Source organism: Chlorocebus sabaeus, chromosome 10 (assembly GCF_047675955.1).
Source record: "Chlorocebus sabaeus isolate Y175 chromosome 10, mChlSab1.0.hap1, whole genome shotgun sequence".
NCBI lineage: Eukaryota > Metazoa > Chordata > Mammalia > Primates > Cercopithecidae > Chlorocebus > Chlorocebus sabaeus.
This window is the reverse complement of record NC_132913.1, coordinates 93,217,710-93,233,294: the sequence shown is the minus strand read 5'-3', so window position 1 is coordinate 93,233,294 and position 15,585 is coordinate 93,217,710. Positions and strand designations below refer to the sequence as shown.

General features: G+C 47.2%; 1 protein-coding gene across 5 annotated transcripts in view; it reads right to left on the bottom strand.

Moving 5' to 3' along the window:
- Positions 1-15,585, bottom strand: part of NRP2 (neuropilin 2) — a 115,176-nt gene that overhangs the window by 45,556 nt on the left and 54,035 nt on the right. For all 5 annotated transcript variants that reach the window (XM_073019968.1, XM_007965955.3, XM_007965956.3 and 2 more), the window contains exons 8-11: positions 11,640-11,784; positions 8,740-9,089; positions 6,390-6,534; positions 2,427-2,543 (exon numbers count right to left, since the gene is read on the bottom strand). In XM_073019968.1, the coding sequence (XP_072876069.1) occupies positions 2,427-2,543; positions 6,390-6,534; positions 8,740-9,089; positions 11,640-11,784 (757 nt within the window). The remainder of the gene's footprint in view (positions 1-2,426; positions 2,544-6,389; positions 6,535-8,739; positions 9,090-11,639; positions 11,785-15,585) is intronic.

The following is a 15,585-nucleotide window of genomic DNA, read 5'->3' as shown; positions in this document are numbered from 1 at the left end:
GTCCAGCATCTCCACGGGGAGGTATGCCCGGTGGGAAATTTGGCATGGTAAGAGCAAATCGAAGGGACCAGACCAGCCAGCCGCTCAGCTCAGTGCTGACCAGGAGGAAAAACAATTTCCCATCGTGCTGAATCCCTGGAGGCTGCGATCCCAGGGAGGTGGAGAATGCTTTCCCTGTGGGAATCCAGGAACTAATGACACAATGGTATCCTGTCTGCTTTGGTGGTTCACCTGCCTGAGCCTGAAGACAGAACCAAGAGAGTTTCTTCTGAGGTTCCACCCAGCTCCAAAACTCCAGTATGAGTTCATGCCAAATATGTGACTAAGTCGGGGTGGTGTGGAGGTGGGGAAAGAGGAAATGGGAACCCAAATGTGGTTATTTGCCAGTTGTGCCTGCAGAGACAGCGGAAAGATGCCGGCTAATGTTGGTAGCAGGGAAGAAGTGGGGTCTCTGCCCTTCTCACTTCCCTTCCCAGGGTTCTTAGAGAGGAATTTCCGTGGGGAGGGCTTACAATGCAGGTTAGGAAGTCTAAAGGGAGCCACAGACTGGTAGAAACAAATTACTCACCCTAGGGGTGAGGAGGGCTCACCTCATGGGGGCCAGGGCACTGCTGGCGTCAGAGGGAGGAGGAAGATTGCCACCAGGCCCTGTAAATGCCTCCCCTTTCCAGGACAGCATATTTAACATTTGCCCACCCTTGGCCAAATTCAGGTTGAGTTTAGAAGAAACACATGGAATCTATTACAGAAGTATCAACCTGTGGCTTGGAAAAGTCAGTCCTTAGCCCTTACCATCCCCTTCTCCTGACAATTTCTGAATTTCTATTTTTCCCTTCAAAAAATATGAAGTAATTCAATATAACATAAATCCTCTGTAATGTTTACATGTATACTGTATCTCAGGAACCAGATTCTACAAAAAAAACTTTTGCAAAAAGAAAAGGGAGGAACCATCAAAGAAACCTCAAATGAAACAAACCACTATAAACGGGAAAATCATATTAAAAATTAACTTCTGAAATTTTGTAGCAGAACCCTTAATTTTTCCTTTGATTGTTGTTTAGCTAGAACCCCCACTCCAGGTCCCCAACAAGCTAATTCTGCAAATCCAATATCGTATATTAACTCCCTGTGCATTTCACTTTTGGCTCTCAAACTATCTGAAACATGTCTTGGAAGATTCTCCAAGTCTCCTTCTTCTCTCCATAAAACAAAAACAAGTTCATTAAAATGTCAGAATTCTGTATTCAACTAACCCCGACCAGCAGTGTCCCCCACCCACACAATAACACAAAAGCACAATCCCCAAAGCATATGCATTAAATTATTGCCTTTTCAGTCACATAACTTCAGCATTTATTTTTGGCTTTCCTCCCATTCTTCTTTGTAGCCATTTTCTGGAGTCATCCACTCCATCAGTGCAGTTCCTCTGTCAAACGGCTGTGCTTGCAGGTTCCACAGATTTCGCCATCTACCTACCATCTTTGTCTCTCCATCACTTCTCTAGTCTCTTTGCCAATCTTCTCTCATTTTGTTTAATGAAGATTTAATAATGATCAGTAATTTACTGTGAGTTGAGGCTGTCAAGCTTAACATTCTAGACAAAATGCCAGGTGTTCCAAAATTTGTGGTTTCTTAGAAATGTCCTCATACTTGGTGACCTTAGCAGTATGATTTAAAATGTGACTTACTTTTGGGTTCTGCCAATTATTGTTTTTATCTAACTTGGATAGGCTCCGAAGATAAACGAAAGGAATGTAGATTTCCCATGTGATGAGACCCACCCAGAAATGCGAAGCCCCTGAGTTTTGAGGGAACGGTTGAAGATGCCTTTTTACATTTCTGCCTTTGTCTCTGATCTGCACTCCAGTTATAGAGGATACGGTGCACTATCTTATAGAATCATCACTGTTATACTTTCTCAAATTAGTGGCGGTGAAAGACACAGGGAAACACAATTAAGTCACTGCTAACTGCTGGATTAACCCAACTATTGCGCTCCATGGACCAAATCACCCAGATGACTGCTGTATCTTCACTTGATTGTAGCAGACACACACAGCTTAACAAGAAAAACTATCAGAGCTGTGAATTCTAAGGATGAGGATGGTTTTCCTTTAGCAGACAAGCAAGATAGTGAGGGCTCAACAAATGAGACTTCTCGAAAGAAGTCATCTTTGTCTCACCTGATGTCTAGTGGGTTCACACCAGTAGGGCTGTACTGGTTGTTACACTATTCAAATGCTTCTACATTGGTTGTAACTAGCCACTGCCCCAGACCCCTGAGTGTCCCCACCTCTCTTACCCCTTCCCTGAGATCCCCTGGATTTCTGACCCGGGAGACCCCTAGGTCCCTGCGCAGCCACAGGCCAGCTCCCACTCTGACTAGTCGGCACCCATGCCATCGGGATGCAATATGTGCTTACCATCCTCAAAGCTGCAGTTCTCCCCACACTCCGTGGCCTCCTCATCGGTGGGATAGGGGGTAGTTGTCTCTTCGCTCTTCACGGTGGGTCCCAGCGTCTCTACTGTGGGCTTGGAGTCTGTGTAAGGGCAAAGGAAGAGAAGAGAATGCTGTAGCAGCCTGTGTTGCAACCCAGCAGGAGGAAGATGCCAAACATCTTTAGAGAAGAAAAAGAAGATGCACACATGTGCCCAAAACTCTGAAGTCACATCTGTGTGCTGTCAATGAAGTCAGAGGCATCACCATAGTAGAATGAGAATGGTCCTGGGTTGCAAAACCAGCAGTGACAGAGGTAGGGACACAAACCCACATTCTTTACTCCATGGCAGAGGCCCTGAGGTTAGCATAAAAGGCCACATGAGGCAATAGTGGAGGGGCGATAGGCGACAGTGACTCCAAGGAAGGACCAAAGCACACTCTGGCTCATGTCTGCACAAAACTGGATGGACGGGAATATGGATTTAAAGGGGCTCAGACTCTACATGGTGAAAGTGACTTGGGGCTATGCCTAAAGGTCAGGGTGTGGCAAATTCAAGTGTTTCCTGGATCCAAACACCTACTGTAAGTGAGGAAAGCAGACGTGGTGGTGGGGGCAGGGGAGGGTTGGAGAGAGAGGAGGTGGTGACAGCTGAGATCTTACATGCCTGGTTTGAAGGTGGCCTCCACGACTGGCTCCCCCAGATTGGGGCCTGGAGGGGAGGTGGCCCAGTGTGGCCAGGCCAGGTCTTCCAAATATTTCCCCCTTTCCTTTCCCTGACAAGAAGGCAAAAATCCCTAAGTAAAATATCCAGATGCTACATGTTGGCAACTTGTTAAAAATGTTATACTATGTAGCACACAATGAACCCTGGGTAGGCCAAACCTGGCTGCAGGCAGTGGTTTTGACCTCAGCTCTAGGTGATTCATTCACCTATTCATTTGCTTATTTGCTCACGCCCGTCATTCATTCAGCAAGGATTGAGGGAGTGAATGGAGCTATGAGTCAGGCCCTGGGTGGGGTGAAAGGGGTTCTGGAAACTGGTGCTCAAGTCCACATGTTTTGGGGTGGCGTCTTCATCCCAGAGCTGTCCACCGACAGGATGCCGGTGCCTTGTCCCTCTCATTTCTATACATGTTCCTTTGCGCTATTGTATGTGATTAGGCGTCTTTGTCAGGCACCCTTCAGGATACCATTTAATAAAGCCAGGAGCTGGAGGAAATTGCTAAATACGCTGAATAGCTTTTTCACGGTCGACTTCCCACCTTTCTGCTATTAAATATTACGTACATAACCTTTCATACTTCCCTTTGCTGTGTCTGCCTTTTGCTCACAGTAAATAGCAAATAACCTCGAAGCGTCCTAATTTGTAAGTTCAAATTTGTCACTGTGTCATAGAAACTCAATTGTAAAGCAAACTATGGGGCAGTAAGGCAAAACATAATTATCTGAAACACAAACAAACCAACCAACTAACAGGTGAAGCAGCCCTGTCAAATTATTTAGCTGCAGCAGCTCAGCCCAGGCCATTATTCTTCCTGTTATCCTTTGGGATAGGGATGAAGAAGTGAACCAAGGATGAGCGGGAGAAACAGATGGAAATTCGAAAAGCAAACATAGCCACATGACCTATGGAAAACAGTTTCTGGAAGTGTTAGGTAGCAAAATGGGTCAGCTGATTGGTGTAGAGAATGCTAAACCCGGGGGCCAGTGAGGCACCAGAGGGGAGGGCGTGTAAATGAAAGTGGAGGAACGGCAGGCACAGAGGCCTCGGTGTTTATACTGTTTGTGCAATGTTTGTACTGGGCGCTTCAAGGTAACTGCCCATCAAACAGCAATGCTCCCCCTGAAATTGAAACCAGATGTCAGAGACTTCAAAGGAAAGGAGGCTGGGCAAAGGGAATGCTCCTCAACTCTGATCTTCCAAGGAATGGCCAGGCAGGGCTTTGAAATAAGAAACCTGTCGCTGACCATCACTGGTGTAATTTGGGGCAGGTTGGGGTTGGGGAGCAATGAGGGAAAGAGGTCATTAGCAACTGTCCCCCTGACCAGACTGGGAGGGCGTGGCACCGAAGGGCAAGGGATGGGGGGAAGAATGAGGTGGACTTCATCCCGCTGAGTGACCTCTGGCAAGTGACTTCTACCCTCTGGGGCTGTTTCCTTGTCTACGAAAGAGGAATTGGCCCAGGTCTATGATATTTCCCAAACCACGCATCACTCTCATCATTGGGTTGTGGAATCCATTGAATAGGTCATGACCAGCATTTAAAATGTATCGACTATAATATTTTAGAGTGCACTTCCATGGTTAAGATGACCATTGCTTTGGGAACCTTTGGTTTCAGTTACATTTATTTATCACAAACGGTTTGCTGGGTGCCAGGCAGCAGTCTAAGTATTTCATATCCATTCATTCATTTAATCCTCACAATGACCCTACGGGGTGTAGATAGACTATTGTCATCTCCATTTTTCAGCCAAGATAACCAAGGCGCTAAGAGACTAACTTTTCTGAGGTTATGCAGCCAGCAAATGGCAGGGGCTGGACTTGAACTTGGCAATCTGTCTCCAGAGTCCAAGCACTTACGCATACACTGTACCCCGTATACACAAGTGTGTGTGAGTGCTTAGAAGTGAAGCGGGTTGTGAAGGAAAATTATTTTAAATTGTGTATCATGGGCAGAAATGTGTGAAAGCCACTGGCTTACAAACTCCTGGATCCCCTACAACACTGAGCCCCTGATTCCAGCGCAGCCATAAATGAAGCCAGCTTGTATCGGGGGGAGGTTCTCTGCACCTGCGAGAGGACAGGTGACACACATTTCGCAGGCTGCAGGGAACTTTGGCCTCGTCCCCAGGTAATGGGGAGTAAAGTGTCTTCCTATAAAGATGTATTCGCTGGGGCTGCCTTCAATTCAAAAGCGAGGAGGCTAATTTGGGCCCAATTCCCAGCCCGTGTGCCTCAACGGGGCTCCTCTGCGCTGCCGTAGCCAGCATACAGGCAGCATTTTTCTCCCTGGGAGCCAAAAGCACTTCTCCGACATGCCCTTAGTAATCCTTCATGCCATCCTGCCAGCTGAGCCAGTGACAGGTACGGCACCGACAGGAAAATGGGGATACCTGGGGCCCTGGTGGAGGACGGCAGGATAGCTCAGGCTAGTGGCTGCTCCTGCTGGCATCAGGCTCAGGCCCCGAGCCCCAGTGGCTCCCATGAACTCCTTTTGGCAGGCAGTGAGTGAGCTCCGGGTAAGATCTGGTGCCAGCTCTGCTGAGGGAGGAGGGCCAGCGCCCCGAGGAAAGGAAGGTAGGGCCTGACTCAGAAGGGCAGGGCTCTTCCTCGGAAACCAGGAAGGCTGGGCACCCTCTGTGGGCCTCACCCTCATTTGGGAGAATGAGAGGTGTTCCCCGAGGCCTGGGCCACCTGGCAGGAATGAGCAGGACAATGAGAAGGAGTCCTGCCCCCATCAGCTCCCTGCAACAGGGTCCCTCCTGAGCAAATAAATGCCTTTTACAGATGTGGCTCCGAAATGAAAATGAAGTCTCTTAGCCACTGACATCTGGAGGCCAGATTCAGACATAAACCAATTACTTTATTATCATGAGGGGGTTTTTTCTTTCCTAAATCAACAGCCACAGCCCTCTGGCCTGAAGAGCCAGGGTCTAATTGAATTTGGGTGGGTGGTATGTGGTTATGATTTGTTTTTGAGAGACTCGGGTTGGAGAATTGAAATGATCCTTTAAAAAAGACAAAGTGCATCCCTTGAGAAACTGTCCCAAGTCCAGAGGCTGTGGTACCCGCGGTCTGAGGCAGGAGAACACGGCAGGGGTCTGCAGCGCTTCCAGCTCCAGGGATGGCTGCCCCCTCCACAGCCCTCCCAGGGCCTCGTGGGATGTCAGGGTCAGAGGACCATGTGGGTGAGATGCAAAGGGGAGGAAGTGTCGTCTTACCTGTCCAGTCACAGCCCAGCACCTCCAGCCGCATCCCAATCCCCGCCGGCGACCACCTCTCCGGGTATACCCGCACATACTGCGCTGGAACGGGGTCGAACCTTCGGATGTCAGGGGTGTCATAGTGCATGTTCCCTTCAAACAGCTGCAGAGAGAGAGGCCACTCAGCCCTACTGGTGTGGGACCCAGTCCCTATCACCTTCTTGCCTTTCTTTCCCCGTCTCCTCCCTGCCCCGCACATCCAGCCAGAAAAGGCAGATTCCTAGTTGATCCCTGGCACTGAGACATTCCGATCCATGGGGCCTTCATTTTCAGACCAAGGATTTTATTCATTTGGAAGGTGGTTAGGGACCCAGAATTATGGAAAATAGGAAGTAAACAAAGGTGGCAATTTCCAGGTTGTGTCTTTTACCTGGTGACTGAAACGGAGTATCTGGGGAAGAATTTGGCTCCAAATGCGTTTTCAGCTGACTTTGGCTAGAGAAGAGGGAAGGCAGTTTGGGTGATCTTTGACCGTTCTGGATCCCTGGTCTACTGGGAAAGGGATGCTTCTTTTTCTAATGCGTGAAAGCCTCAACTGAGGTAGCCCAAGCTGACTGATAATTCCTAGCTCACTGAGAACCTGGCGGGAAAATGACCCCTAGGCCAATGACACTGTTTTCTGGTCACACATCGACAGTCCTAGAGTGTTTCCCAAACCTTTGTTTAAGGAAAGCACTCCTGTCAAAAGAAACCTCACACGGAGTCCCAGTCCATAAAACTGATGATGCGGGGAGCAGGGCGCTGCTTTGGTGGAGCTAGGTGGAGGATCAGCCTGGAGTACCCTTGGAGACACTCATCCAGGGGAAGGACAGGAGGGGGTGGCCAGGGCCTGTGGCTGATGAGCCCCCAGGAATTCTGCAGGACCGCTCCAGGTTTCAGGATGCCCTGGGTCCACAATTCTGAACCGGAAGCACTGTCTCGGATAGGGCTGTCTCCCACAATGGCAAAGATCAACTCCTTTCCCAAGAAAAACCAGCCTCAGCTCTCCCTGGGGAAGCCTGCGGCCCAATTTCTGTTCCATTGATACAAAGTTCCAGTTACCAAGCCCTGAGCCTTTCTAAGCCTCTGGAGTTGAGAGCTGGGAGTTTACCTCAGCATAGCAAAACCTCTAACCCAGCTCTTGCCTCTGTATTCAGAAAGGAAACATTTGCTTAGCAAAGGTGGCCCTGAGACATGCAACACTCCCTCCTTTTTTAGGGACCCATTCTTTCGAGAAAAACAAGGGTTAACTAGAGATAAGAATCAGAGAGCCTGGCCCGCCAGGAGACTGATCTGGGGAGGGACAGTGGCATGACGTCTCCTCCCCTTCTGGGGCTCCTCCTGTCTGTGTTGAAGGCTGACCTTCACTCTGGTGGCAGAAGGGTAGGCTGCACTGGCCTGAGCCTCTGGCTTGGAGTGAGGTTCTCTTGCTTCTCCCTTGCCTCAGTTTGAGAGGCAGGAAAGATCTAAGCAGTCAAAACTAGCAGAATACAAAGGAATGCAGTGACATTCAGAAAAACATCGTTATTTTTGGAAGTCAACCTCTAGTTTCTATAGCTTGGCCTCCAAAAACCACATCCCCTTTAGATGTCTGGCCAATTTCAAGGAAACTTTATCTGAAAGAGTGTATAAAGAGTGTTGAACTTTTTAAAAAGTCAGTGTTCAGTAGTGGTTAAGCATTGACTTTGGAGTCAGACTTCCGGTTTCTGAATCGGCTCTACCACAGGTGAACTGTGTGACCCTGGGCATGATATCAAGTGTCAGTTTATCATCACTAAAATGGGAGTGACAAAAAGATCTACTTTGCATAGATGTTGTGAGGATTAAAAAAGAGTCATTGCCGGGCCTGATGGCTCATGCCTGTAATCCCAGCACTTTGGGAGGCTGAGGCAGGTGGATCACTTTGAGGTCAGGAGTTCGAGACCAGCCTGACCAATATGGTGAAACCCCATCTCTACTAAAAATACAAAAATTAGCTGGGTGTGGTGGCACACCTGTAATCCCAGCTACTCAGGAGGCTGAGGCAGGAGAATCACGGGAACCCTAGAGGCAGAGGTTGCAGTGAGCCGAGAACATGCCACTGCACTCCAGTCTGGGTGACAAAGACTCCATTTCAAAAACAAACGAACAAACAAACAAAAAGAGTCAAAAATAAGGTATTTAGCACAGTGCCTGGCACAAAGTAATCTCTCAAATGATATGTGTTTTATTGGATCTCAGGAGTTGGATGACGACTGTTTGGATGGGGCATCACCACTCTCCACTCCCCATACCCCACTTAGCCTCCCTGTTGAGGGTGAGGTTACAGAGGCCTCCAAGAACAGCCTACCTTTGGTTGCTGCGTCCTGGGGTCCTGAATGTATTCCCAGTCCTTGCCATTTAGGCTGTAGGAGACTTTGAACTTGCGCACAAACGCCCTGGCTTCCACGGCAGTGATACTGTCTCCTCCGCGGGCTCCCTGGATGATGACGCCTTTCACTGTCTTGGGTGTTCCCAGATCTACCTGAAGCCACTCCTCACCCGGCTGGGCCTGAGGGATTCGAGGGAACCAGCCCGCGCGGCTGCTGACCAGGCGGGCTGCACTGGGGCTCCAGAGGTATTCGTGGGTGGAAGAGGCGGAGATCTGGGAGTCTGCAATGAGGCCTGAGAGCATCCCCAGCATGTTGGAGCAGGGGGCATCTGCAGAGAGGAGAGGAAGATACAAGAGGTCATGGCTGACACCTGCTAACCAGGGACCACCCCCATAAGGAGGGAGTTGCAAAAGAGCCCAACTGTCAAATACTAAGTCAGCACTGATTTCTTTGCGTGGTGAATGTGTATAGCACTGTGGTTAAGAGCCTGGACTCGGAGTTAGACTGCCTGTGTTCATGTTCACTCTGCCACTTTCTAGTCAGAGGGCCTTGGGCAAATTATTTAATTGCTCTTTGCCTCAGATTCCTTAGATCTAAAGGAGAGCTAATAGAGGTGCCTACCTCTTGGGGGCTGTTGCAAGAATTCTGTTAGTTACTAAGACCTCACAGGACAGTGCCTGGCATATTTAAGTATCCAATGGCCATTAACTATTTGTGCTTACAGCTCTAGCCAAGAACTCTCAGAATGTGCATCTGCACATCCCTGTTGATGACACTAGTCCCCACTGACCCTCTCAGGGACACCGAGCACAGGGGAACTGAGCTAAGCATTGAACTATTTCCTAGTGATTGTTTCGCCAAGCAGAAGGAAACCTTCCTGGCATCAGTATCAGGTCTTTATTCCCCATATATGTTATCACTGCTCTTTACTGCCTTGGATCCTTCCTACATGCTGTTCCCATGACCCAAAATGCTTTTCCCTTCAGTCACCCCCAGGCTAACATTTTCTTATCCCCAAGCTCAATTGTCATATCCACAGAAAGGCTGTCCCCCAATTTTCAATCCACACGAAATTGGGTTCCGTCAGAGCACCCTGTTATTTTCCTTCATACGCACATTCTAGTTTATCCAGTACTTGCATTTGTTTATTATCTATCTTGCTCACTAGCCTGAAAGTTCTACAATGTCAGAGACCCCATCTGTTTTGTTTCTGTCTCTATGTCCCATTCCCAGTGTGTGCCTGGCACATCAGATGTGTGGAGCAAATGATTGAGTGGAGAATGCATGAATAAATGATGTCAGGCAAGGCAGGGTCTATAGTCAGTGTGCATTTCATACTTGCAAACTGAACTATGATAAAAAAAGATTCTCCAGGTTGTCCCCCTTCTTCAAAATCACTGGTTCTCTCCTTTCAATCTTCCAGAGAATGAGCTCTCACTAAATATTTGCTGATTAACCTGGAACAGCAACAGGAAAGGGACAGAAAATAGTCCCCTAGACAGGATTAGCATAAACTAATAATTCCATTAGAAGAAAACAGGGTCTTTGTGTAAATGTGATAAGAGCAGAGAATTTGAATTGAGAAAATGTGGGTTCAGATCCTGGCTCTGTCACCTCCTAGTTGGGTGACTTTGGGCAAGCTATTTAACCTCTTTGAGTCTTGGTTTCCTCATCAGTCCCTGGCCCACCCTACCTCACAGGGTTGTTAGAAAGCGTAGGCAAGATGATGAACAAGAAAGGCATGTGGAGATGCAGAGACTGTACAAACACAAGGTGTGTTAACTAGAAGCCTTAGACAGGGTCAGACCTTGGAGCACTCCCTATCAGAGCTGCAATGATTAAGGGAAAGACACGTGGATGGATGTACACTGAAGACACTTCCAGGTCAAAGAGGCAACTTGCCTGCCCTGGGCTGAGCCCACAAGATAAAGGGGATTGGTCTGTCCTTACATTTCTGGGGCTAATCCAGCCATCATCATCTCCCATCTGCACCCCCTGCATTAGCCTCCTGTAATGTCCCAGCTCCCACTCTGGTCTTCTCCAGTCTACATACCTTGGGTTTCAGCCCACAAAAAAGCTGTGTCCATGCCCCTCACTTCCTCTTTTGGTCCCTCTTGCCACCATGCCATTGAGAAAGCTGTGACCGTTGCCTGGTGCACTTTCTGTCCCCTCTTCACCAGGTAATGTCTGTTATCTGCGTTCTAGCCTCACCTCAATCATCACCTCCTCAAAGAAGTCCTACTTGAGCTCCTAGGCTGGGTCAAATCCCCTACAATGTACTTCCAAGGACCATAAGCCTCTATTTCCAGACGTTGATCACAGTCTTGATTTTATACTTATGAGTTTATTAGTATGTCTGCCCAACTTGTCCATATGACCACACAGAACAGAGTCTGTTATGCCCACCATTGTGTCCACAGCACCATGCACAGCTCTTGGCCCCTGATTGAGGCAGCAGAGAGTGTTATTTGAAAGCAGGGGCTTTGGACTGAAACTGCCTAGATTCAAACCATGGTTCTACCACTTACTGGTGAGTGACCTAGCTCTTTAAGTCTTGGTTTCCTCATCTGTAAAGTGAGGAGAATAATATCTATAGAGTCCTTATGAGGATAATATGTTACATCTTAAGTGCTTAGAATGGCATCTGTACCTAGTTAGCATTCCATAAATGTTAGCTATTAATAGTAGAAATCGTAGATGCTTAATAAATATATACTGAATGAATGAATGAGAAGACAAACTCTGGTAGGACTTGAGTCCTTGAGCCAGTCTGTCTGGGAAGGTCATGTGGTACAGTCATGCTGTTTGCAGAGAGTTGAAAGGGAGCAGAGCCCAGGACTCAATCAGCACCCCAACCTCATTGGAGCCCCCACCTCACCTGTGACCCGGCAGCCGAAGAGCTCCAGCCGGAGGGCAATACCTGAGTGCCAGGTCTGAGGGCGGATCCTAACAAACCTTGTCAGCAGCGGAGCGTGGAGCTTGTTCAGAACCACCTCAGTTGCATCGTTGTTGGCTTGAAATACCTGTAGCATAAGATGCAAAACCATGTTATAAACCCCTGTTTGTAGTTCAGCCACTTGAGCAGTCGTTGAAGGAGATGGGAATGTTCCGTTGAATTTTCTTTCCCTCAAGCTTAAAAATAATCAGTGGGTGTGTTGTTTTGGGCTTTTTAAAGAAACACAATGTAAAAAAAAATTAATTTCTCACACTGTTTTACTTGAAAATTATCAATAGTCTTCCCAGAAAATTTTAGAGGGAAGGAAAATTTTGCCTCCAGGCCAAGAGCAGGTAGAAGAGGGAAAACACTCGAGAAGCTAAGGAAGAGGGAGAAAAGTAGAATATCTGTTTAAAATGAAGAAAAAATGTCATCTTTTAGGGCTACCAGACCTCACTCACTAGCTTGAACTTGACACTCCCTCTTCCTCATGTTGCAGGCACCTAGGAATATTTGCAGAGCATCTTCTAATTGCAAAGTGCTTCATAGTTGTTTTTGTTAGTTACTTGATGCCATCCCACCCATGAGCAGGCAAGATGATGAGGGGCACCCTCTACCTACAATGGTCCTGTGTCAATCAACACTTTCTTGGTTCTCTCTGATCTTTGTGGTAGGGTCAGGGTTGCAGACAGTCCTTCAGAGTCCTGCTCCAGCTTCCTCTCACTGTAGTCCTGCCCTATAATTGAAATCCATCCCTGTCCCCATCTGACCAATACATCTCTTATGGGAGGGAAGGCTTTTTGGAACAGCTTCTGATCCAACATGGTGGGAGCAAGTCCTGGCTTTCCAGATGGCCCAGATCAATAAGTGCCATATGGACCTTATGCTTTTTTGTGCTCTCTGTTCAAAAAAAAAAAAAAAAAAAAAAAAAAGAAAGAAAAAAAAAGTAACTAGAGCAAAGTATATGTGAGTTTCCCTTAGTTTTCCTGAAAAAGGGTAGAGGGAAAAACCAACTAACCAACCACCACTTCTAAATCATACCTGTTATAGCTATAACAACCAAGGGACTCTATAAATCTACTTATAGCCAACTCTGCAACCATCAGTGATTTCTCCTGTTTAGAAGAACTAGATGCTTCAGCTCCTGATATTCAGGTCATGCCAAGTGTTTGGGCGCACCAACAGGGTTGGGACAAGAGGGTTGGGGAAACTGGTATATTTGAAGACTTTTCAGCCAGATGCAACACAATACCTTTGAGTATAAACAATTATGTCTATAATACCCCAGGAGGTAGGTATTCTTATCTCCACTTTATTGGATAAGGAAACTGAGGCTCAGAGATGCCTGTCTGGATCCACCATCCTTGCCAAGTTTTTAGGTTTTAAGCTTATAGTCTCTTCTAACACATTTTCAGTGTTTGTGTTCATGGCTTGAGTCATGAGGCCCTTAAAGTCTCCAGGCATGGGCTGAATGGAGGTAGGGTCACTGTCCAGTGATGTGTTCCCAGTGTGAGTTTATAATCCCACCTTAGAATGGCTTTGAGTAATGGCAAAGAGCAGCACAGAAGTCTAGAGCCAATTGACAACACAGTCCCTTCTTCCCCATGAACTGTGAACTCTATCATTTAACAACCCTATTTCCTACTTGCTAACGTTAAAAGTTGGAGCCATTTAATAACATACTACTGAAGACATACCTTTTGCAAGTAACTGAAGGGAAGTGGCTTCCTGAAGACAAACAGGGAAGCAGATTTTCGCTGGTCCACCATATTCAGTTTAAACCACTGCTCTGACGCTTAGTCCACCAAATCTGGGGGTGCTCCCAGCTCACCCAGTCTGCTGCTCCCTCTCCTCCCCTGGGAAGTCCTCCCACCGGGTCCTAAAGTTGACAGCAGGGAGCGCACCTGGGAAGAACTTGCTACTCACTCCTCTCTCCCAGGTTCGATTTTGCTGCTTCCTGAATAGCGATTGTGGGTGAGAAGGAGTGAGAAGACCAAGTTAGCAATGGAAGGAAGGAGGGTTAGGGCCAGACACCCTGAGGAAGGCCCAAGGGGAGTGGTGCCTGAGCCTGCTTCCTTCGTACTGATAAAGGGCTCCACAGCTCTCAGGAAAGGGATGGGGAACTGGATCCAAGGAAAAAAGAGGTTCATCAGTTCTCTGAGAATTCAGCATAAGGTAGAAGCTATCTGTTTGTTTTTGTTTTGTTTTGTTTTGTTTTGTTTTGGCAAGGAAGAAGCAAATGCAGCACTTTGCTTATTTCGGACGGGTGCTGTGAGCAGCAGCGGGGGGCTCCACTGGCCTGCTCTCTGAAGATGGTGATGGGGACTGTGTGTGTGGTCGCCATCAGGAGACGCTGAGTTCACATTGGGGGAAAAAAGCTTTACTTGCCACGTGAATGCATAATTGGAAAGTTGAGTGGATCTGAACTTTAACACTGCTGCTAATCCACAGCATACACACCACGCTGGTGCCGTTTAGAAACACAGCATGTCTTATGTGTTGCTAATATCTAATTTTATCTTATCTGACCCCGGCATTTCTCAGCCTTGGCAGGCAACACTAAGAGACCTTTTCTTTCCTCAGTGAGTAAATGATTGTGTATTTGGACTGTCTTTGGGATGGCGGTGTGTGCATGAGTGTGGCTCACATGGGCATGGGGTGCACATGCTCGCATGTATGAGCTGAGGGAGGGGGTCGGTCTTCCCATGGATACATGTGGCCACAGGCTCTGGGTGAACCCCCTAATCTCTGTTTACAGTATCATCAGTCAGGAAGGGAGGCAAGCACACAGTTTGTATCCCCTAGGCCATCTACCTGACTGCTTCAACTGAACTTCACTCTGCCCTTTCATTTTGCCTACTCTTCTCCCATCCTTGAATCAAATGAAGGATCTTTTCAACTTAGCTTCAGATTACCCTTCACGTTTCCAAGCCTACCTAGTTCCTGAACTGTTTTCTTGTCTGCTCTTGACTTTGTGTTCACATCTGCCCTCTGTTCTCTGGATGGCAAAGGAACAACATCTTATTAGATTTTTAACACACCTCTCACTCAGAGTGTGGTATAGTGGGAAACACAAGACAAAAAAACCTACTACTGAATCAGAAGCCAGGAGCCGCGCTCTGCTGCTAATTAGCTCATAAGTGTGGGCAAATATCTCTACCTCCCTCGGGCCCCAATTTCCTCCTCTGTTAAATGAGGGGATTGTATGAGTTGATTTGTAAGGTTCTGTCTGGCCCCCTGCTTCTAAACCTTTCTTCACATGACTTTTTGTGGTTTGAACTGCTCTAACAGTGTCCACTTTGCAACAGGGCACTTTAGTTACCCGTTGTCCCTTACAGCCTAAGTGCTTTTGCAGACAATTGCTGTGGATGTTTTATACACTTTGAATAGTGCCCGGAACACATGGGGAGTGCCCCACTCACAGGGCAAGTATACCTTGTTGATGTGTTGCTTCAACACCAGTTCAAATTATTAATAACAAAGAGTCATGAATAACAACACCTTAGTCCTTACATATTGTCTTTTGCCCAAAGATATCAAAGTGCAATTTATGAAAATCCATTTTTAATGAAATATTAAGCAGTTTCTATTTATCCTGACCCAATGGGTTTACAAGGTCTCTATTTTTCTCCCTGCATCTCCCCTATTTATAGCTAGTAAATGCTTTCATATATTATACATCTTTATGACTTTCTCAATGCTTCTGTGGTTTTAGAATCACCCTTCATATGTTTTCTGATCAAATTCACGGAGATGGATTCTTGGCTTCCAGTCTAGGCATTGCAAGGTAAGGGGTTGTGTGCATGGGAAATGACGCCAGGAAATTGGTTTTATTCCCTATTCCCTGACGACTCACTGAATCACTATAGGTAAATCAATAAACCATAGA